The sequence below is a fragment of the Haemorhous mexicanus genome, chromosome 10, assembly GCF_027477595.1.
Source record: "Haemorhous mexicanus isolate bHaeMex1 chromosome 10, bHaeMex1.pri, whole genome shotgun sequence".
Taxonomy (NCBI): domain Eukaryota; kingdom Metazoa; phylum Chordata; class Aves; order Passeriformes; family Fringillidae; genus Haemorhous; species Haemorhous mexicanus.
Genome location: NC_082350.1, coordinates 21,235,338 through 21,259,932, shown reverse-complemented (window position 1 = coordinate 21,259,932; position 24,595 = coordinate 21,235,338). Strand labels below are relative to the sequence as shown.

Genomic DNA, 24,595 nt, shown 5'->3' with positions numbered 1-24,595 from the left:
TTAATTCATGTACCATCTGTTTTTGGGAAAATTAGCACAGATTAGATTTTCTAACTCATCTGAGGCTAAGAAAGTGCCTTTAGAACCTGTAGTATTTGCTTAAGTATTAAAAACAAATTAGCACCATTTTACTTACTGTGTGAATCCTGTGCATATCAGCTCCCTTTGGAGTAAGCCAGAAGAATTGTAACAGCAGAATAGCAGAGTGATGCCTCTCAGCCAGCCCCTCCTTGTCACAATGTTCCTTAGCTGCTTTATGGAAATGTTGGACATTCTTGTGCTCTTCTGAGCACTGTTTTGTTAGATGTGACCATTTTGTATAAATCCAGTTATTGCTCAGGGCTGAGGATCTGCTTGCTGTGACCTCTGACTGGTGTTCCTGCTCTCACTTTGGCTGTGTGGGGGTGTTGTAAGCTTAAAGACATCTAATTTAATGCAAAAGTAACAGAAGAATATAACCCTCAGACTCAAAAACTGTGTAATTGTATTATAGTAAAGAATTACATTATAATTATAGGATAGCTTTCAAAAAAGAAAAGAAGGGCTACATTTTAAAATACATGACAGAAACATGAAATAATTTAGGTTTTCTTGGTTCAGTTTTCCCCACTTTGCCACTTAGCAGATTTCTGTGTTCTGATGGCCAACAGGTGGAGCCAGCCCTGCTGAATGAGGCTGTTGTGACACTCTCCAAGTAGGCAATATTGAACACCATGCTTCCTGCTGTGGACCAAATATAGGGGCAGTAAATGCAAAGTTAGCATCTTTAACAGTGTATTTACCTCAGCTGGACTCCATTTTTCTTCCACTCTATTTGTTGCAAAAATCTTTAAATGTAGGGCAATCTCAGTTATTGTGGGCTCGATGGCCTATGTACACTCATTTTTCTCTTCAGAGGCTTCCAGGCTCTTACTTCAGCTTCCAGTCATCTCACATACTTAATCATGTCACATGCCTAATTCTATGAAACATCAATTATTTTATGCTACCCATTAAATGTTACTTAGTTGAGACACTTTGTTGATGCTCTATGTTTGATGCTGTGCCTATGAATGTAGTTACTAATGTGATGCTTTTATACATATCTCAAAAGATGAAAGGCCTGGAATTACACCCTTGGTTTGAACTGGCAAGTTTTCTTGACTTGCCTAGAATTAGATTTAGCAGAGCAATGACCCTGGTCCATCATTTTCAGATGAAGTAGTGGTAATGAACAGGATACTCCCTGCAGAGTAGGAGGACAGGATGCAACATCCAACAGAAAACTGGAGCTCTGCATTTAGTTGAGGTTGCAACAGGCTTTCAAAGAATTCTCTAATTGTAATTAAACAGAGTAAAAATGTGAGCAAATAAAGATTTTAGGTTGGTACTGCAAACAGTCCAGGTACTTTCGTGCTAGTACTGGTTTGGGGAATGGAATTTTAGTTGGTGAAGCCTGGATATCAACACGCTGATAGTACCAGTCTGTGTGTGCCCATGTGTTGAAGCATTTTCTACTAATACCTCAAAATAAAGGTATTCCAGCTTGGCTTTAGTGGTACCAAGAGGTGAAACTCAAAAGGACTACAAGGCTTGTTCTTCTGCTACTCCAGAAACCCACTGGGAGTTAATCGGTGATTTTTCACAGACGACATCTAATCTATAAGTATAAATTACTTTTCACTCCTATTATGCCTTAATTGAAGAGCACCAATGTGAGACTGCAATAGATGGAGCTTCAGTAATTCTAGCCTCAATTAACTTTGTGTGGATTTGAGTCTCTTTTCCTTCCTTTTCCATGGACTAAGGATAATTCTCTGACACCTTGTATTTATTTAAATTATTGCTAGAAAAGTTAGGGGATATGCATGTGATGAGGTATTCTATAAGACTACTCTGAAGACATAGGCAGGAGTTGTGTGTATGATTTATAAATTAATACATATCTTTTATGTCCTACTGTTTTGTTTAACAGCTGTACCATCAGCAGTAGCCAAATCCCTCAGGATTCTGCTGGGGAGGAATAGTTTAATAGCAATCATTTTTTGGGTAAATGGCAGTTGCCATCTCTGTAACAGCTGCCCTCATCCCATCCTTGACTTTTCTTCAGCTCCCTGCCTTTAAGACACAAAACGTGTGTTGCAGCAGAGTAAAATCACAGTGAAGAAATAAAGCACCTTGCTGCCTGGAATAGGAAATTCAGACACAGCAGAAAGCAAAAAATTATTCTAGGAGAGGCAGGATGCTGTGTAGGAAGAGAACAGGCATATGGTGATGCAGTTAATTCTTAGTTCATATTTTACCAGAAGTGATATATATAATCCATAAAATTAGATTTGATGCCTCTATCTGGGCATATATGCTCTTACAAATGTTTCTGGTGTTCAGCTAATAGCAGTGAAAACAGCATAAGAATCCCACTAGCACAAGCCTGTGGATTAAAGTAGTTGTTTACAGCACATTTTTGTTACAGACCTCCCCAAGTTTTCCCTCGTGGCCCAGATGGTCAAAAAGCAGGTTTGTGTTTGCTTTTCATTGGTTTGCTCTTCTGAGAGATGTTTTGCCACTGATAAAAAGCCCACAGACTTTGAGAGGTCAGCAGGTATGAAGTGGAAAGCCTGCTATATTTCTTTGCTTTCTCACTGTTGGCCAAAGTCCTTTTCTCTAAATAAGAATATTCCCAGCCTCCTTCTCACTGAGGTACCAGTGCCCATGGGGCTGCAGCAGGGCAGGTGTGGGGGTGGTGGCACAGGTAGGACAAGGAGTTTGTCACCCCCAGAGCAGATGGACACGTTGTTATCACTGGGGTAAAAATATTGCCACGTGTTCCTGAGGATTTGTTAAGTAATAAACGGAGGGTGTGCCCCAAGTTTACTTCAAGGAGCATGGTGAACACAGATAGAATCCACATGAATAACAGAGCTCCAAGAATGATGTTGATGCTGCTTCAATAGGATTAAGCTTTGCAAATAGAGAAGGGAAGAGGAAAGGTGGAGGAAGAGAGAAAAAAGGAAAAAAAAAATTATTTCTCAGGCTTTCTCCAAACTTATTAAAATCCCCAGTGCTGTCTTCACTGAGCAGGCCACACAAGTCAGATCTTGATTATTTAAGTCTGATGTGTTTGTTGTTTAACTCACACATTCAAAAGCAAGGCAGGATTTTTGTGACCTCTACCTGTATTCTACTGTTCATAAAACTTTCCTGAACTGAATCTTATCTCAACAGTCACACATTTCAAAGGCCTCCAGTTGTGATTTAAGAATGCAAGCAATGACATACTGAATGGAGTTCTTCATAAATTGGTCCAACGGTTAATCTTCACTATTTATTTTCAAATAAGGAGATTTGAGTTCACAGTAAATTAGCACCATAATTTCTGAGTTCTGATTGAAAGACAGCACTTCCAAATAGCTGTTAGGCTTCCAACTAGTGATTTGCATATGAGTTTTACATGAAGTCTTCTAATTTCCTTTTCATTAGCTCATGGAATATATATTTGCATTGATTGGACCCTCATTGCAAATCTCAATCCTGAAGAAAAATCAAAAATTATGGGGCTGTCCCTCTAAAGTATGAATTTTCCCTTCTAGTGAAATTAAACCCATCCTTTCTCTCAATTACCACACAGCCAAAATTCTGAGAAACTGCATGGTATTATTGGGGAAAAAAAGCATTAATATGGAGCCAGAGTGACCATTATAAAGTAAAGATGATTTCCAGGCTAAAGTCAGAAAAAATATTCTCTGGCATGTAATAATCAATTAAAATATATTACCTAAAGGATGTGATCTGCATGCAGTTCTAAGTAGCTGTATATATTACACAGCTCATTACACAGAAAAAATTTCTCAGATATTTTGGGTAGAAAGATGTTCAAGTCTCATATAGGCTGTCTTCAAATAAAGAACTCATTTTGCCCAAATCTTGAATGAAAATGGAAAGCAGAGTTTCATGGGGTCAGCTCTCATCTTTAAAACCTTGCACATTAAGAACACTGATATTTGTTAGCTCTCCTCTATAAAATCTCTTCTGGCTTTGTAGCTTCTGCCTTGAGTTGTATCATCTAAAGTGAAAAGTTTTGGAATATTTCATGCAAGGCCAGCATATCTCAATGGCTGGAATGCATTATGAGCTTGCTGCTGGAAATGGGGGTGCTGAGAGACCATAGGAGAGGGCAGATCTTGGGTGCAATGAGCTGTGGGCTGCTTCATTTTGCATATTGCACTACTTGAAGTAAGTAGGACTGGAACAGCTGTGCACTCAATCCTGGTGAAGATAAAAATCTCTGCCTCGGGGCATTGCTTTCTTCTGCCAAGTAGGACAGTCAAGTGTTGGATTTGGCTGTGGACTTTTCTGTTCTCTCATGTAGCCTTTCCTTTTCATTTGGGCTTTGGCTGAATATTTTGAAAGGATCAGTCCATGCTTGATTTTTGTTATTCCACACGTTATCCTGTAAGATTTTGGTTTGTCCAGGCTACTTTCAGGGATGATTTTATTTATATTTTTGTAAAAGTTCTCAGATGGTGTTTTATAAGAGCACTGCTAGTGAATTACTTGGTAATATAATGTTCATTTCCTGTGAAGACTTTATATGGAACTTATAAATGCTTTAAACCAAAACTTCAGTTGCCCTAGAGCATGACCCAGCCATGTACTAGTAACTTTGATTTTTACCTTGTGGAAGGCATTTAAGCAGATGTTCTTTGATAGCAGTAGAATTTCTTGGTTTTTTCCAAAATGAGAATATTTATAGATATTGCTATTTTCTGTAGCAAACCCCATCTTTTTTCTTGTGTTTCTCAAAGAAAAGGGCACATTCAAATCAAAGGTACTCCAGCTGCCTCTTGTCCACCCATGCCATAATGTCATTCATCAGTTCTTAAGGCTCACTTCTCCTTTCTAGTATGTGTCAGCACATATCAGTTAAAATCTTGTAGAATTAGTATCTGCAGCTGTATTTCTGAGACTGGGCTCGCCTCCTCCTTTTTCTTTTTGCTTTTAAAGCATATCCAGAAATCTGTATTAAAGATCTCAGCTACTGGGCTGGCCCCATTGCTTATAGAGCTCTCAGGGTGTCTCTCAGATTGTTATCAGACTTTCCTTTGACTTCAGTAAAGATCATCAGAAATAAGTTAGTATAGAGCTGATCTCTGGTGTGGCTGTGCTGTACTTGGAGCAGGGCTGGCAGGCACAGAGCCCCTTGGATCCCTGCTCCCTCTGTCAAAGCCTGCCCCACACCACAACCCCCTGTGCAGCCATGGGGTTGTCACAGGACAAGGCTGGAATATCATTGTCATGCACACAGAAAGTACCCAGAATTTGAGAGCCTCCCCACAACTGTCCTGACATGACAGAAAAGGCAGAGTGGGATATAAGCATTGACAGTGGGAAGGAGAGGCAGATACAGATTTTTCAAAGCATTCCCAGACTTTTATCATCCCTTTACTGAAAGTTAAAGGCAGAGTCACCCTCTTCTCACAGCCTTCAAAGAATGATGGATTTATAATGTGTTTCAACATCTACAGGATGCTTAGAATTGTAGAATGATAGAATGGATTGTGTTAGACCTTAAAGATTATCTAGTCCAACTCCAGTCATGGGCAGGGAAACCTTCCACTGTCCCAGGCTGCTCCAAGTCCCTTCCAGCCTGGCCTTGGGCACTCCCAGGGATGGGGCAGCCACAGCTCCTCTGGGTAACCTGTGCCAGGGCCTCACCACCCACACAGGCAAGAATTTCTTCAGATATCCACTGCTTTTGTAGGCTCCAGTGACTTCACTAGTATTAATTCAAAGGACTTAGTACTCTGGGAGGGGTGTTTAAAATTGCAACAGTAGACCAATGCTGAAATAGCACATCAAAGTTCATCGATCATCACACACTTTCTTCCTTGCATACTTACAAAATGTCAAATGATACATTGACAAGCTTGTGGACTTACTGATTCAACCCTGTGATTTGTTCACTTTGGTGAAATGATTGGGAGTTTCTGAAGGCTGACTGCTGGGGCAGCAGCACTGACCAAGGAAGTCACCATCCATGGAGGGATTTAAAAGATGTGTAGATGTGGCACTTGGGGACATGGTTTAGTGGCTGGCTGGCAGTGCTGGGTTAATAGTCTTAAAGATCTTTTCCAACCTAAATGATTCCATGATTCTGTGATTCTTGGGTCTGAAAGAGCCAGGAAAGATTGCATCATGATGCAGCATGGTGCTACACACATTTCATGGAGTTAAGCTAAAATCTTGTGCTTCTGAAATCATTAATCTCATTACTAATATGTATGTGGCAGAAAGCTACAGGAACAGACAAGAACTTTGCTAATGCTGCAATCACTTTTCTGTATATGAAAGGAATTTCATACAAAACACCTGCTTGAGCAGCACTTTCAGAATACTGGCTTGTCTGATTCTCAAGCAGAGGTACACTGCAGATGTCTGTAGAGGAACAGTTTTCATGCACTGAATAGTTCATATTCTCCTACATTTTCCTTATGGGAGGGAGTTCCTAGTCCTTTTAGCCACCTTATCCCCTATCCATGACTAAAATAAGCCATTAAAATTAGGAAGTTCTGGTCGGCAAAGCAAGGAGCAGGATCCTCTGCTTCATGAATATCACATGTACATTAATGCTCACAGTGCTGCTGCCCATGTAAATCATTCAGATTACTTAGCTGATGTGAATTCTAGAGAGATGGCTAAGATGAAAACAAATGTGCTCTTTAAGTTAAACCATCTCTCTTAAAATTTGCTTGTCTTGCTCACAGTCCTATCAGAGCAGGTATAGTTTAAAGGGCAGTGGAAAATTTCAGTACATGGCAATTACCATTCAATATTAATAGAAGGTGTTGAACTAAAGTCCTAAGCAATGAATCCAGAGGGAATACAAATTCTTTCCTCAAAAACTGCTTTGTATTCTTCCACTATGCATTGGTGCTTTATACTTGTGCAATCTAACACTTGCTTTTAACAAAATTAAAGCTGGCATTTGATTGCACAGGGAATTGTAACTGGAAACCTAGCTAAATTATTATAGCACTTGCTTAAACAGGTGGGTAATATTAAAGTCTGAAGTGTTACTGCTTTCAGAGACACAACTCTTGGAAAAAGCCTTTTACACATGTCAGACCAGTTTCTATATGCTCTTGTGCTTTATTTTTAGAGTAGCATTTGTTGTTACATATTTTCTCACAGGCAGATATTTTTGTGTGTGTGCCCAGCAAGACATTCTGCCCCTTACTTCCATCCAGCCACGAAGGTCACTGGGTCATCAAACACTCCAGGGACAGAACTCATTAGAGGGATGGTTTGGGTCTCCTGTGATGTGGAATGGCACTTTCATACCCACCAGCCTGCACCTGGTCTCTCACTGCATCACTGGGTTGTAGCAGTCTCTTACATTAGGAAAAAAATCTATATTGGCCTCCCTCTCTGCATTAATTTGAATCTTCAAATAAGGCCAGAGCTTAAAATAATTCAAACTACCTAAGGTTTTCAGCTAAATATTTTAAGTTTCCCAAGTCCATTATTTTATTTACTCTTCAAAAATGCTGGAATCATATTAGAAAATGATTTATCTGAATGGCAAGCAGAAATAATTACCCAGGCAGGTAAGCCTATAAAGCATTAAAATTTATCTTAATACAAAATAGAGGGCCTGGTTGTGGCACCCTGCATATTTGTCTAACAGACATGTAACAGAGAAATTGTCCAAATGAGCTTAATAAATCTCTTTCTTATACTCACAAAAGACCACATACTCACTTCCATAATTCTATTAGAGCCTGCTCCTCTGGAGGAGATAAAAGAAGAGATAACCTCTCCATTCAGAATATAAAATAGCAATTGTTCAGCTGATGATTGGAATATTTCCAGTAGAAGGACTTAATTATGGAACAAAATTAGCTCAATCTGACCTTTTTAGAGAATAATGCAAAACTAAGTTTTTTGCAAATGTCTTCCTGGAATAACTGAAATAGGGAATAATTTACTTCCCTCTTTTTACAAGAGCAAAAGGTGGCAGAATATGATAGCAGTGTTCTTGGTGAAATGACAATCCAAAGATAATAATAAGACAGTATGTGCAGATAGGGATAATATATTTTAATAGACTAGCTGATAGTTTAAAAACAGAGAAGCTTTCAGACACACAAGACCTTTTCAGCAAGAGCAGGTTTCCCTCAGTGACTCAAAATTGCAAGCTTAATAGCTGGATGGTGTAATGGTTGTGTCATAGGACTGCACCAAAATGTATGGTATCCATATCCATTAGACACTGAAAGCTCCTCTTGGGATAAAGACAAAGCCTATTGTTCCAGTCTCTGCTTTATCTCTGTGACAAATAGGAATAAGTACCTGCACCCACAGACCAGCAGGCTGGGGATGATGCTGCTGTTAGAGCACTTCCCTCCAGGTGTTCAGTTCCATGCATTTATCTGTACTGAGGCACTCCTCACTAGGAAAAGGAAAAAAAAAAAAAACAAACCACAAACTGGAAAGAAAAACCTTATCTGTTTTATCAGTCCCATCTCTGATTTCATGACATTCTGAATGCTCCTAAGCCATGCTGATACCACTGCACACAAGAAAAAAGGCATGAACAGGTGGTGATATTAACAGGCTTCTTATGGTTCTGAAAAATGAGATAGAAATGTTTCATGTCATGAAAGTCAACATCAATCATCATCCATCTTGTGCAGATATGGAAATCAGCCAGTGTGGTTCTTGCTGAGGAGGTGTGAGATATTTCTTTTGCATCAGAGCTGTTGCTCTGGACACAAGTCATAATTTGTTTAATATAGATGAATGAGGAGAATATTACTAACACTGCCTTCTTTTCTTTTTTCTTTTTTCTTTTTTCTTTTTTTTTTTTTTTTTATTAAACTGAAAGCTCCCCCTCCTGGCACATTCCCTGAACTGAATGCAAGGTTCCTGACATCTCCTTTTAGCGACAGGAGATCCATGAGGATTCTTTAAAAGTAGTATATTTATAGTCTCCCAAGGATTTCCCATTTCCCCATCCAGCTATGAGACAATATGAACTGATCTGACACCAGGGGTTTGCCCCAAGGCTTTGTCTATAATTTTAATCTGTTGGTTTTCCAGGCAAAGACTTATGGTTTCTACTTTGCTACATATTATACAGAGTAAAGAAAACAACTTTTTCAGAAACTTTGAATGGTCACATTTGTGTTCAGAGTGATTGCTGTAGCTCAGCTATAACCCCACCATCTAATTTCCTAATAAATGCCTTGGAATAATTCTAAGAAATCTCCTGGATCTCTTGGAAGCAATGCTCCAGCTCTGCTGAGAGCAGATCCTGACCAGGCTCAGGGAATCTGAAAGCCAGGGAAAACAAAAAAAGCCAAGAGGGACGTGTTTATGTCCCAGTTTTGGTAACTGCTGTAACTGCTCTCATCTCATTGCTGCCCGTGCTGGGGACTGCCAGTCCCTCTAATCCCTTGAATCAGTGCAGGCACTTATGTGCTTAATGTGATGAACTGATTTGTCACTGAATTTCCACAGCATACACTTATGCAAAGACAGGGGAAGTCTTTCCCAGCATGTACAGCCACAGGATCCTGTAGCTCCCATAAATTCCTACATTTTAATTTTGTTACAGTCCCTGGTACCATCCCTCAGCTGCAAGCAGGCTGACAAAGGTAGTGACACTGGTTAGGGAGCCTTCATTAGATTTGCCATTGTATTCAAAGTCATCATTTCTCCATGTCCTTAAAATCATTTATGGGGGACAACATTTTACTGGAGCATGAAGCCAAGAAAGAATGTTCCTGTGCAGGCAGGATTGTGCTGGGGCTGTGCTTTCACATAGCCATGCTCACCAACCCTCTGGCCACACGGAGCAAAGTGAAGGAGTGTGAAGTAAAATAACATCATAATGATCTCAACTCAGTGCTGAGCTGTAATAGTAAAGTGAGAATGAATGAATGAATGAATGAATGAATGAATGAATGAATGAATGAATGAATCATAACTATGTCTTCCTTTTCTAGGCTTCTCCTGAATATCAAGGGGTATTTCTTCTATAGTCGTGGTGCTACTTTGCTTTTTATGCAGTTAGGTAACAAACATGGCAGGTTTCAGTTGTAGAAGAGTGGATCTTTTAAAGTCTAGCATAGAGTAACAATTCACTACAGATACAATGAATGAAGTATGTCTCTTAGACTTGGTACATTAGGTCTGGAAGTGGGAGAATTGCTGGCCTGGCACCTTATGCCACTTTCCTCTTCCTTCTCTGTGGTTACAAAAATAAGGACTGACCTACACAAACAAAACTGCTTGCCCTAAATGGAGCAGAGCTCAGGTGCTGAGGCAGCTTTCAGTGCCATGTATAGCAAAGAAGAGCTGTCAGTATAAATGTCTCTATATAGGGCAGAACATCAAATGCAGGCTTGACATTTGAAGCCAAATCAGAGTAATAATAAAGTAACAAATGCCACATTCATTATATCCATGAATATAGGTACACACATGCACCTACCTGTATTCTTGTTAAATCCTTGCTATATAGATATATATTCACATGTGTTTTCTTAGAAATGTCTTAAAAGCAGCTTTTATTGTCATAATGAAAGAGTAGGACTCCTTTGAGAGCCATTTGTCTGCAAAACTACTCTAAACTTCCTTTGAGTAGGCTGTCTGCACTCAAGAGAGTTGAATCAGTAGAACTTTGACGAGACTAGAAGACCCACTGATATCTAATTAATGTGGAAATAATTGTTGTAATCGTTGCATTTCTCTACAAAGCATGTACTGAAAAGCAGTTACATGATTTAGTGAGCATCAAATCAGTTTGATATGCAAATGGAGGTATGGACTACTTCATAATGCTGGTAGTATTTAAACATTTATTTATTAAGCTGAGAAAATTCAAAATGTCAACAAATGGGGTCCAAAAGCAATGTCTTTTATCAACAGAGACTTTCTTCAGAGTTTTTGCTCTACATCTTTTAGAGTCAGTGGGCTCTAATGACAAGAGAAACAGCAATGCTAAATGTGAAGGGACAGTTGGGAGTAAAGGGTAGACCAGTTGTTCCAGCACCTGACACATTCCAACAGTTTTCCTCCTGGAATAAAAGGGAGCAGTTGTAGTGCTCTCCAGATTACCCCCAAGCTCCTACCTTTTTTGCTAGTAAGGGGCCATGGAAACATTGGCTTCATCCATTTAATGTAGATTCAATTAACTCGGGTTAATGACTATGGGATGGAGCTCAGGGACCTCAGAGCTGCTCCCATTGTTCAGCCCAGCTTTTCCTGTGACATAAGCTGCATTTTTGGGTGAAGAAAAAAGTACAAGACAATGAGTTGCCCGGGCAGGACCAAACAGTCTACAGGGGAGTGGATTCCTTGCATCTCAAGCACAGGCAAAGCTGCATCCATGTACAGAAAGCAGCACAGACTTGATCAAATTGTGTTCAGAAAAACTGCATCTCATCTGTTTCCTAAACTTTTACTCTTAAACTCAGTGCAATCAACAAAAAGTCCTTGGGAGTAATAAGCTGTGACCTGTTCAGATTTAGATGAGTGTTTTGCCTGGGATGTATCTTTGCTACATCTATTTATCATGGCCAAAAGAGTAGATATCAAACATTTTTTATTTCAGGAGAAATGTAAAATTACAAATTGTTCCCAGGGACTATGGAAAAGTATGTAGTTGCACGATATTTAATAGCATATACTTCTGAAATCTTACTTGGAAGATTTTAACAGGATCACTCAGAAGAACCCTTGCTAACCCCTTCTCTTTTCATCTACTTTGACAGGATTTCTGAGCACTGGGGACCAAGCAGCAAAAGGAAACTATGGCCTCCTTGATCTAATTCAAGCTTTGCGATGGACTAGTGAAAATATTGGGTTCTTTGGTGGTGACCCATTAAGAATAACAGTTTTTGGATCTGGGGCAGGCGGTTCGTGCGTCAATCTGTTGACTTTATCCCATTATTCTGAAGGTAACCGTTGGAGCAATTCAACCAAAGGTATTATACAGGTTGCAAATTTTGACAATTTTGGTGTCTGCATGCCACCACCATTAGTACTATGTGATGTTCTGTATATTCTCTTTGTTTCTATGAACTGTTAAGTTCAGCTCAGTATTAAGAAACTTTTTAAAGGCTGTACAAGCCTCCTTCTCCCTCAGCTCTTCTGTGCATGTTTAAATTTTGGGTCACTTTCTTCTTTTTCCTATGGAGCTTTGTAGAAACACTTTATAGCAGACTTCTGAACGGCATTTTCTTGGTGCATCATTTTTGTCTCTTTTCTTTCCTACCTAAGGGTGTCTTTTTTGGAAAATCAGTCAGTCATGCTCACAGTAGATGAGGTCATCTATATTCAGACAGTTGTGAAAGGCATGTTTAGTTTCTCCTGAGGAGCAGAATTTAAAGAAAACTAAAATGACAGAGTTTCTCTTTTCAGGCTAACAGCTGAATTCCTTAAAACTATTATTTTGTGTGAAGGAAACAATAACTAGTTCAGAAATCTTTTGTCTGAAACTGCATGAACTTCACTTGCTGTCATCTAATAAAAGAATGGTTGAACGTTTTGCATGCACGATCCAAAATTGTCAAAGCATCCAAGTTGCAAATGGATTTCCTTCTATATGTTTTTTCCTATTCCATAACTAACACCTTTTCTCTCTAGTTGAGGCAGGTGGCAGGGAATTAAAATCATGCTGTTTGAGGCACCCAACTTATTCTTTCTATGATTTTTGCACCACAGTTTCACACAGTGTCTCTCATTTGCATGGCTATTGCTTATTGATCACGTTCTTTTTGTCTAACTGTTTTCACATATTTTTATCTGTATTAGTTTTATCAGGGACACCACACTGTGCCCTGTGCATATAATCCTCCACTAATTTATATTGCTGTACCTCCATGGGGGACTAATTGGCTGGTCATAAAAACATAATTCTGCTGATATTAAAAGAGCTGCATTTCCCCAAAGTCATGTTACAAAGACCACTGAGGCCAATAGAGAGATTCTTTAGACCATGCCATTATGCCTTTTTTAATGAGAGAAAAATATAACTTCTACAGGAAGAGTCAAGTGGAAAATAAGACTGTGGTCTAAATTTAAGTCTATTTTCACAATTTGATTTTTAGTGTCAACTTTTTCTTCCATAACTACCTGAACTTACATAGGAGATATTTAAAAGAAGATGCTTGTAAAATCAAGATGTAAGCATTACCTCACTGCACTGTAACCTGAGGGTCTCAATGCACCATCTTCTTCATCAGAGCTCTAAAAACCAACTTTCTCATTTAGGATTAACTCCAGGTTGAATGAGGACACCTGGTTTATCTTCCCCTAACTCTTTACTTTGTGTTAAAATCAATCTTGGTGTGACATGACATCAATGCAAAAATCCACATTGACAATATTTGGACAGTCACGTGTTGCCTCTTATCAGCAAATGATACCCTGTCATATCCCAACACATGGCCAGAATTCTGCCAGAACCAGACCAGAATTTGTTTGGGCAAAACTGAGGCACTGTGATGCCAACACAGCAGATCAAGGCATTTTAAAGGGGTCTGAAGAAGTTTCAGTAAAAGTAAATTTTTGAGGATTTCTTTTAGAAGCAAACTCATGCTTTGATGAAATTTGGATTAAACAGAACAACTCACCACACTCCCGTGTTATGTTTCATTTGAAGGTGGTTAAATCTGCCATTAAAAAAAAAAAAAAAAAAGAAAGAAAAAAGAAAATATAAATTGGTCAGGTTCAAATAAGTAGATATTTCTTAACAATTCCTCAGGGTTGTGAGGGCCTGGCACAGGGTGCCCAGAGAAGCTGTGGCTGCCTCAACCCTGGAAGTGTCCAAGGCTGGGTTGGATGGGGCTTGGAGCAACCTGGGATAGTGGAAGGTGTCCCTGCCCATGGCAGGGGGTGGAACTGGGTGAGCTTCAAGGTCCCTTCCAACCCAAACAATTCTGGGATTCTGTGATTCTACGATTTTCAATCTATATTTTTCATAAGATGTAAATTCAGAAGCTCTCTTTCCTTCTGTCATTTCCCTCTGAAAGATTCCCTTGGCAGCTGAGAGGAAGAATTCAGCCTATTTCAAGGTGGAGCTGTTCACAGCCACCCACCTGCAAGTGGGCAGAGCAGCACCCATCTTCACAAAGTGCTCTCAAAATAAATATATAGATGAATTTATGCAAATTATTATTATTTACTTCGGTGAGACATGAATAAGAGTCACAAAGCACTGTGGCCCATTGAATATTTAAATCTTCTTTCCATCACTCTGAAGCCCATAAGCAACAACAACAATAATAATAATAATAATAATAAAAATACACATTATCAGATAAAAATGTAGTTCTCCATCCTGTGAGGTACAAATTTCTGCCATGAATTACGTGACAGAATGAAAATAATTTTTCATACTGTTCATTTTTCACCAAATGGTTTGAGTGGAGGAATAGCTCTGTCAGCATTCTTCAGCACAAGGAGGGATGTTTGGTTTCATTTCCTCAGATGGTTTTATGGCCAAAGGACTTGACCACTTTTACTTAATCCAGCATCTGATGTTTATGTAGCACTTAGTAAGCCACAGTGTTTGTATCAGCATTTTCTTACACATAGCTTACACTTTCTGTCCTTGTTCAGACATATTTAATAAAGCAATAAAGTTAGATTTACACAATATGCAAAAACCCATACACATTATGAATTATCATGAAATACATCTTTGTGAAAATTCAGCTTTGTCATTTAGTTACATTTATTACAATGCCTGGATCCTCTGTGGTAATTCTACTGACTTTGAGCTGATTTATACTAGCTCAATATCTGACCTTATAAACATGCAAATATATTTTTAGCTGTTTATAGCTCAAGTTCATTCTTATTTTTACTCATATCTTGCAAGAAAATATTATCTTGGGTATGACTTCTCATAAGTTTAAGAAGAGGCCTGAGTTTACACATTTCAGTCTCTATACCTATCTAATTTGAAGAATTTTTTATTGGGACCTAATACAATGATTTAAATCATTGGATGATTTAAAATTCCTGAGATGCTTGTAAAATGTTTCCTGTCAGCAACAGATTCCAACTTATTTTTGAGTGTGCGGGGTCTGGTGCTGCAACAGAAGCTGTAAAAGCATTTCTGATTTGATTTAGAGGCTAGGGAGGTTTTTTTATCAATAGAAATATGTTGCTTATCATGTTGTGCATAATTGGAATAAATTTCTGAGGTAAGCTGAGACTCCTGTTCCTCTGGTGGGAGAATCCACCTATTCACCAAGCATTGGAGCAAAGATTCCTGGTGGAACTGAGTGAGGCCAGGTGTCACTTTCAGTCCCTAAGTGACTCCACCAGAGACGGTGGAATGACTCCAGGTGTCCATCAGCACAAGTAAAACAAAATTTTGACCCATATATCTTAAATCAGCATAACTTTTGAACACTACAGACCATTTTGTATTACTCAGAGTGACCTATAGGAGGTAGAGTCCAGTATAAAATATTTTCCAGTAGTTTGTGCAAAAGTTATGATACTGAAATGAACTTCTGTGAAAATGAAAAAAACCCAAACTCCTCACAAAACAGCAGAAAGGCCACTGTTACCTAAATATTGTCCAAATACCAATTAACTACAACCTAAATTACCTCAATATAGTTTCTGAGCAATATTTTACACAAGGTTCAGACTTATCTCTTTCAGAACCCAAAGAACCCTCCTCAAAAGGAGTGGAAAAATGCAAAGGAAGCACAAGGAGTATCAAAACAAGGATGGAGTTCTGATTACATTGAAGCTATTTAGAATAGCAAAATAATTGCATTAATTCACTGGCTACAAGAGGGCGAGGCTATCATCCAGGACATGTTTTAAAAATCCTTACAGAAGGGAGAGGAAAACATAAATTTTAAAGCATTTTGTTATTTCTTTGGGTAGAATTCCTGGTCCAGAGTGATAATTAAATCAGCATAAATTCAAGTTAAGTGCACTGAAGACTTAGGGATTTACTGCAGGTTTATACGCAGTGCCAGATCATTCTCTCTCCCTTAACTGAATACCTGAACATATGTTTAAATATTTGAATTACAAAGCTAAACAGTGTAAAATACATCATTTCCCTTTTTATGTAAGTGTGATCAATATAAACCTGCCTTAAAAAAGCTCCTTACAAGAAAAGATTTTGAGTTAGACACTTATAAATTTAATAGCTGCTTGGTACCTTCTCATCTATTACTCCAGAATATAAACTTTTGCAGTAATACACAATTTAAAAGCACTGCACCTTTCAAACCAAGTTCAATTCCAAAGAAAACATTATAAAGTGCAATAGATTAATTTCACATATAGTTGTGTGCATGCATGCTGATCATGGCTTGAACAATACCAAAACCTGTAACCCATTTCAGAGACTGGATGGTTTTTACTCCAACCTATAAGGTGCTTTAATTTTAAGAATTTTTTTTAACCTGATAGTGTTGTCCTACATAAGGTAATGCCACTCCTTTTTCATTCTGAGTTTCTTTTGAAAATCTGGACTATATTGAGGGAGAATCATTTGCTTCAGCACATACTGCATTTATTTTATGCACATTACCTGTAGGTACAACAGCAGTCAGATCTCACCACCCCTTATATTTAAGTACTATTAAGATTCAGGTATCTCTTCTGTTAAAGTTTTCTATTGTTTCAAAGAACTCCTTTGAATCTTTCAAAGTCTGTGGCTGTTTCAAGGTCGCTTCAGTAGTTTTCAAATATTTCTCCCCACAGGACTTTTTCAAAGAGCAATAGCTCAAAGTGGAACAGCTCTCTCCAGCTGGGCGGTTAGCTTTCAGCCCGCAAAATATGCCAGGATGTTGGCTACAAAAGTTGGTTGCAACATGTCAGACACTGTAGAACTGGTGGAATGTCTACAGAAGAAGCCTTACAGAGAACTTGTCGACCAGGACATTCAGCCAGCAAGATACCACATAGCCTTTGGACCAGTAATCGACGGCGACGTGATCCCAGACGACCCTCAGATCCTGATGGAGCAAGGAGAGTTCCTCAACTATGACATCATGCTGGGAGTCAACCAAGGGGAAGGGCTGAAGTTTGTTGAAAACATCGTGGATAGCGAAGATGGCATATCAGCCAGTGATTTTGACTTTGCAGTTTCTAATTTCGTCGACAACTTATACGGATACCCCGAAGGCAAAGATATATTGAGGGAAACTATTAAATTTATGTACACAGACTGGGCAGACCGGCACAACCCCGAGACCAGAAGGAAAACACTGCTGGCTTTGTTCACTGATCACCAGTGGGTTGCACCAGCAGTGGCCACAGCAGATCTTCACTCGAATTTTGGATCGCCTACGTACTTCTATGCCTTCTACCATCATTGCCAGACAGATCAGGTACCTGCATGGGCAGATGCAGCCCATGGAGATGAGGTTCCTTATGTACTAGGAATCCCCATGATTGGTCCTACTGAGTTATTTCCTTGTAATTTCTCCAAAAATGATGTCATGCTAAGTGCAGTGGTGATGACGTACTGGACAAACTTTGCAAAAACTGGGTGAGTACCAGATAATGAATGGTCTTGTAGGCAAACTTTGGATGGAGTGGTGCTTTCCATTTGTTATCTCCCTTGGGAATTCCTCTGTACTTGTAGGATGAATAAGAGATTAAGAATTGAGTTGAATATTTACATTTACTGTAATGTCCCTTGGCTCACTTACATGTTTCAGGAAAAAGAGGGGAAAATATCTTTGCAGACTTTCTGCGAGGAAATTTGAAAATATACACAAAACTAATTAAGGAAACCATGGAAAAGTGTAAAACTAAGCATTTAACATCTGTGTAGAGTTGAAACCAGCTACATTAGTACCTGCCTTTGCCTTACCCCTGATACTTTCATTCCATGAGACAGAAAACTACATAAATATTGCATCAAGTATAATACAGCTTATTTTAGTAGCACATTTTGTCTTAAATTCACACTTCTGACCATAAAATATGTGGCATTAAACTTGGAAAGTTTTGCCATTTTCATTAGTTCTTTTTTTTCACTGGAGTTCAAAAACCTTTGTTACATTTCACCACTTATTTTTGACTATGCATTGCACTGAATTGTGCTCTGCCATGATCCTTCCCCTCTGAAAGGCCACGGATGATTCACAGGAACAACAGAAATGCAGAGCTGTATGAACTTTATGCTGCTAAAAACGACAAGAAAATCTCAATGTTCTCTCACAGACATTTGGCCACATCACCCCACCCCAGGCAATCTTCCCTCAGCAGCACAAGATTTCACTGTGAGACACCAAGATTTTGGAGAACCAGGGAAGTTGCTGAAGTCTGTGTAAAAGAATGATTCTTTTGCATAATGCTGTTTCTAATCAATATTATTAAGGCCTCTAATTTTAGGAAATAGCAATCTGCTCTGTCCAAAGGCAGTCTCAAATGTTCAGTATAAAATCTTAATTATGTTAATTTTATAATTCCATTTGAAATGCTTTGTAACATTGGAGATATCTTTTTCTTTCAGTGACCCAAATCAACCAGTGCCGCAAGACACAAAATTCATCCACACAAAACCAAATCGTTTTGAAGAAGTAGCATGGACCAGATATTCTCAGAAAGACCAACTGTATCTTCACATTGGATTAAAACCACGAGTTAAAGAACACTATAGGGCCAATAAAGTGAACCTTTGGTTGGAACTGGTACCTCATCTGCACAATCTTAACGACATTTCACAGTATACCTCTACCACAACTAAAGTGCCATCGACTGATAATACTTTCAGACCCACAAGGAAAAATTCTGTCTCAGTTACTTCAGCCTTTCCTACGGCCAAACAAGATGATCCCAAACAGCAGCCAAGCCCATTTTCAGTGGATCAAAGGGACTACTCAACAGAGTTGAGCGTTACTATCGCAGTTGGCGCATCTTTGCTGTTCCTGAACATTTTGGCCTTTGCAGCGTTGTACTACAAAAAGGACAAGCGGAGACATGATGTTCACAGGAGATGTAGCCCACAACGTACCACTACCAATGATCTCACCCATGCACAAGAAGAGGAGATAATGTCCCTCCAAATGAAGCACACTGACTTGGATCATGAATGTGAGTCCATCCATCCACATGAGGTGGTTCTTAGGACCGCCTGTCCCCCAGACTACACGCTAGCTATGAGAAGGTCTCCTGATGATATCCCCTTAATGACACCCAACACCATCACAATGATCCCCAACACTATACCAGGGATTCAGCCCCTACACACATTCAACACATTTACTGGAGGACAGAACAATACTCTGCCCCATCCTCATCCCCACCCCCATTCACACTCAACAACCAGGGTATAGCCAGACAAGACGAAACAAACTTTTATTTTTTGATGGATTACAGTAGGTGATATTACTGAAGATTACTTGGCTTTCAACCTACAAGACTCTTACTATTTAAATATGGAGGAATATTATGTGAATATACATATCAAGAACATTTGGGGTTTTGAAAAAAAATGAATTGTACATATATCAAATGAACTTAAGAAACAAACAAAACAAAAGAAAAAAAGAAACAAAAAACAAAAAACCCAACTGTTTGCAATTGCTTGAAGCAGTTGTCCTGAATGATACTTTTTCATTCACATTCAAGTATTAATTTTTTGAAGATTTAAGTTACATAATGGAATTAGGCATGTGCAACACAAACAGGAAAGAACTATGACTGAAAATTTTAAAAACCTATAAATATGCACAAGGGACACACTAATGGAATGTCAGATAATTTTCACCAATTTTTATTTGGACCTGTTTTCTTGTGTAGACCATATTTACATATTTGAATAAGTACACAAAGCACCAATGCTGTTAAGGCCTTAGAAAGGGGCTCATGCTGAAATCTGCCAGTCAGAGAAGTTTTACAGCCTGGCAGGTACAACATTATCACATAAGTGCTGTCAGTATAAAAGTTGTGGGAATAAAGGAAACTGGATATTTTTAGCACGATGTGCATGATAATTTATATGCTTGGTGGCTGTGCTGCTGATTAAGCCGTAATTAAAATTCTTCTCATCCCATTGGAGTTTTTAATAGAAGCTTTCTCCATCAATTGGCATAACACAAAGAAATTTTTTTAAAGGGGCAAAAGTAATTACAGTAAAATATTTCATGGTAGCTTCTGAAAGAGAAGGGATTGCAACAGTTCTTGAAGGTATTTATGGCATTCTAGGTATACAGTGGTGGACCCTCACTGATATGAATCCCAGACAAAAAAATGTATACTATTAATGTTCTTTTTCCTTTCCACCTAAATAATTTCTGACTTTGAAATAACTATAACTTTAATGGAATTTCCTTTGATGAAGGATTTATAATTTACTGTGATTTAGTTACAGAGTACTTTGTTCAAATTGATGAAGTAAAGTGTGTCCAAAAATTTAATTGCGATGACATTTTTGCCATTTAAAATTGCCCCAATATTACCGCTCTGATTACACCTTTCAGTTTATGGTTTCAACTCATGCTGCATGTTACAAAGTTTACTTATAATACTTTAATATAATGTTAATTCCCCTTTTGCTATACCTTAGCTTTGTCATTCCAATTAATTCTCTAGACCAGATGGCAAGAGCGTAGAAAAAGAGGGTATATGAGAACGGGGAGAGAGTCAACAACTGGAAATTTAAAAATCTGGATACTACATATGTTTGTGTGATTTGAAGTGAATGTTCTAAAATCACAAGAAATTTTTCATTCCCCTCTTGCTTTCCAGTAATTCTATACCATGGTCCTTTCAAAACGTTTGTATATGTAATCAGATGTACATTTATATAAAAGAAATAATTGAGATGGACTTAAGAGCACATCCCTGATAAATACTTTCTCTCTTACCTGTACTATATTTCTATTAGACTAAAGTTATGTGATTTTTTTTTACATTTTTTCAAATTACTAGCAATTTTGATAGTTTGTAAGATAATGCGAAGAACTTTCTCTGACAAACTAACTGCAGTAACAGAAACATTTCTTTTCAGTTACTCTTTTTGAAGAATGAAAGCTTATTACACACAAAAATTGTATACTACTTGATGGAAAATTACTTTGTATTTCTTGGCCAAATTACTGGTCACTGAGTGAAATAAAGATAATCTGGATAACGAATATTATTCCAATGTTAAGAGACCTGATCTTTGCTCATTAAAGAGCTAAAATGTTTATTGCTGTTTTGTCATTTTTTAATGAAGTAATGGTAACTGTCTCAAATAAAGAGTAATATCTTAAGACCAGTCTGGTTTTTGAAGACAGGAGGGTGCCTTCTACAATTAATAAAACTGCATATTTATAGGTCAGCCCCACCCACAGCTATTTCTTACAAGAATATTGACATTGTGACTGTCATCTCACGTAAATCTCCTCCAGATTTCAGGAATGAGTTAAAAATGCAATATTGACACAAAAATAAAAGGCCAAATTGAAATAAATCTGCAGTATTCCATGATGGGAAAAAAAAAAGTCACCTGGGTTTTATTGGGTGATTGAACTTTTAGTATAAAAGATTGCTGAGAAGTTTAAAGTATGTTTGCTAACATCGAGCATAGACATTAAAAATTAAACTGAAACCAAAACAAATACTGCAATTTCCATTATTTTACATCCCTATTTAACAACAACAACAAAAAGCAAAAAAAACCCAAGAAACAACCAAAAACGTGTACTTGGTACTTGTTACAGTCCCCAGTTTTAAATTATGATCTTTTTGTAGAAGCATAAAAAAGTCTTCAAAATCCAGGGCGGTCTGTGTGCAATTTCTGCCTGATGTGGTTGTGCTTTTAGACTGTGACCTGCCAATGTAAACCAATAAAAAAAATTGTCTGCCATCTGATAATTATTGTTTAATAAGAAGATTGTATTTTGCTATGTTGATGAAACAAAACAAAAAAAATACAAAAATATTGATGGCCATAAAACAAGATATTAATGAAATATGATTTTATGTGCTTTTCTTAACTTTATCAAAACCAAAATAACTTTCTACTCTAGTTTCTTTGTGGCCATATATCTATATATCTCTATATATACAGTATCTGGTAATTGTTTACTTTTATTAGTTATAAAATAAATGATTTAGGTAAACCAAGCATGACACTACACTTTATTTCTGTCAGCCAATAGTATTTAAAATGTGAAAGATGAAGGCAACAACACAAATTTTGTCACTCCTGTTGGGGAAAAAAAAAAAAGTCCATTCCTGTGATGCAGATACTGTGAATGATATTTTAGTGGCTACTTTATACTGACATTACAGCAGCTGGCTTTCCAAAAGTAAGATGGTGTCCCACATTTTAACACAATATTGAGAAAGGGCAAGAGAGGTTTTAAAGCTGAGATTAAAAGATAAGAAATAGTTTTGGAATATCTTCATGTGCTTCATGGAATATAAGTTTGTTCTTTTCAAAATATTTTATCTATTTGATTTGTTTTTCATGGTAGCATACACAAAAGCAAAACTGAGTGTGATATTTAATTTCTTGTATCATCCTTGGACCAGATTTCCAATAAAATTAGAATATCAGTCAGTCTTTGGAAGTTCAGTAAAAATATAAAGAGCCTGCATTTATTGATTTCACACTTTTGTAAATATGTTTGCAGACCTTTTTAAGAAAATGTATTCTACCATTTTGAGAAAAAAAAAATAACAATGGAATCATTGTCTCGTTTATCTATTGAAATTACAGGCAATATAATGTGCTGTGCTGACATTTCTAGGAGAAATAAAACCGATAAAAAACGCATTTTGCTCAATGGTATCTCAGTTGGTTGTACCTGGTGTTTTCCCATGGAAGACTTGCAAGGCATGGATGAACTTCTGGATAAAATCCTCCATAGGAAAATGCAGTTGTTATTTTTGTTGTCTGTACTAAACATGGATTGCTGTGTCACAAGTTATTGGATGTTTTTGTTACTCACACACTCTGAGGTCCAACAAATAAACACGTTACAGTTTTAAAGACACCACTGCACAGAAGATGCTGGAATTTCTGTTGCCAACTTCACTAGGAGATGAAACAGCTGACTTCACAGGAAGCTGTCAAACATCATGGTGTTCCTTTGATGTTTGGAAGTTGTTGCTTTTTCCCTGTGATGTTAGTTTAAAATATTGGCCTTTTCCCCCACCTTTTTTTCTAGCACTGAACAGTTACAGATGGTCGCTTTTTAATGTAAGCGAACATTAGATAATTTAATTATTATTGTGAAAATGTGCTTCCAAATAAATTAGATTAGTGGGAAATTCCCTTCAGAGGCTTTGTTATTTTTCATCCAAACCTTTTGTCAAAATATCTGCTGCAGCAGTTCTGGTTGTTTTTTTTTTTCCTCTCAGTCTGCAAGCTAAGGGACTTTCTTCAAATAACATTAAAAATCTCTTTTTCTATTTGAAATAATAACACTATAAGATTAAGATGCCCTCCTGAGGCCTCCAAGTAAATATGAACAATTTGAAACAAGGCAAATGAGCTTTTACTCTAAACATTCCAATTTGATTACATTCTGGCACATCAATACATTTGTATGCAGACCAGAAAATTAGCAGCTTTTGATAAGGTGTTCAAGAGAACTTTGCAGCAGAATCGATGAGTTCATCACCAGCCATGCACAAAGTCCCTTTTCTCTTAGGTTCTGTTCATGCCACTGTATAATCAATTTCTTATATACAGGTTCACTAAAACCTTAACTTTGTGAAATGGGAAATTGTTAGAACAAGATAATGAACTTTATCTGGTGGAAAATGTTTAGAAAAAAACCTGTTGAGAGTCACCTAGGGGGTGTAGATTTTTATATTCATCTGGCTTCGTTCCTTTTTATTGATATTATAATTCTCAGTAATTTGTACACCTGGGAAACCATAATTTCTGTAATAAGCTTTAGTTTTGAAAAAGAATTTGGGTATTGTATGTAAATCGTGGATTAAAACCTGAGTTTCGTGACCCTTTGCTACTGGGATGAATGAAAAACCTGATTTAAGTGCAACAAATTTGTACAAGCAAATTTTGTACAAGCAAATTTTATACAGTCTCTTGAAATTTATTTTGTTTTCATTTGAAGATAAAAGTACCATCACAGCAGTAGAAGCTGTGTATTTGTCTCAGAAAATGCCTTCTTGAGTATATATGCATCTGTCTGCACATGCATACCCACACGCAGCCAATAAAGGAGATTTCTAAACATGAGACTAACCAGGGGGTTTTACCTTTTGGCACCATTCAGAGGTGTGGAGGGGAGGTAAGGCCTGCCCCTCATTCTGCATTTCCCACTGTCACAGAGCAGCTGATAAGATGATGGCAATGTTTTTAGCTCCAGCTGAATTAGTATTTCCGTGGGACCATTGGAATCAATGAAGCCCTGGCAATTGACACCAGCAATCGATCTGCTCCCGGACCTTTAATGTGCATCATGGCTCATCTCACTGTCCAGTTTTGCATATCTTCCCATGCACAGGAACACCCACTCACAGAAATTACTGCAAGTATCACTATCCTGATTTATGAGCACTACCAGGCTTTAGAACATGCTTTACAATATGCTTATGGATATTTGCATGTGAGGCCAAAATTCAGGGGAAAAAAAGTCTTCTATATTAA

At 37.8% G+C, this 24,595-nt stretch overlaps 1 protein-coding gene across 1 annotated transcript; it reads left to right on the top strand.

The window, feature by feature from the left end:
- Positions 1-2,691: 2,691 nt before the first annotated feature.
- On the top strand, positions 2,692-21,843 carry NLGN1 (neuroligin 1). Its single transcript, XM_059854875.1, has 4 exons — positions 2,692-2,731; positions 11,760-11,972; positions 16,732-17,521; positions 18,494-21,843. The coding sequence occupies exons 1-4, from the start codon at positions 2,692-2,694 to the stop codon at positions 19,314-19,316; spliced, it is 1,866 nt and encodes a 621-aa protein (XP_059710858.1). The 3' UTR covers positions 19,317-21,843.
- Positions 21,844-24,595: the final 2,752 nt, after the last annotated feature.

What these genes read in the sequence shown, in the direction of transcription:
- NLGN1 (XM_059854875.1), top strand. Translation starts at nt 2,692, where the DNA reads ATGGGGCTGCAGCAGGGCAGGTGTGGGGGTGGTGGCACAG. An exon ending in GTGTGGGGGTGGTGGCACAG is followed by an intron (nt 2,732 to 11,759) that starts GTAGGACAAGGA and finishes CTACTTTGACAG; the next exon opens with GATTTCTGAGCACTGGGGAC. An exon ending in ACAAACTTTGCAAAAACTGG is followed by an intron (nt 17,522 to 18,493) that starts GTGAGTACCAGA and finishes TTTTTCTTTCAG; the next exon opens with TGACCCAAATCAACCAGTGC.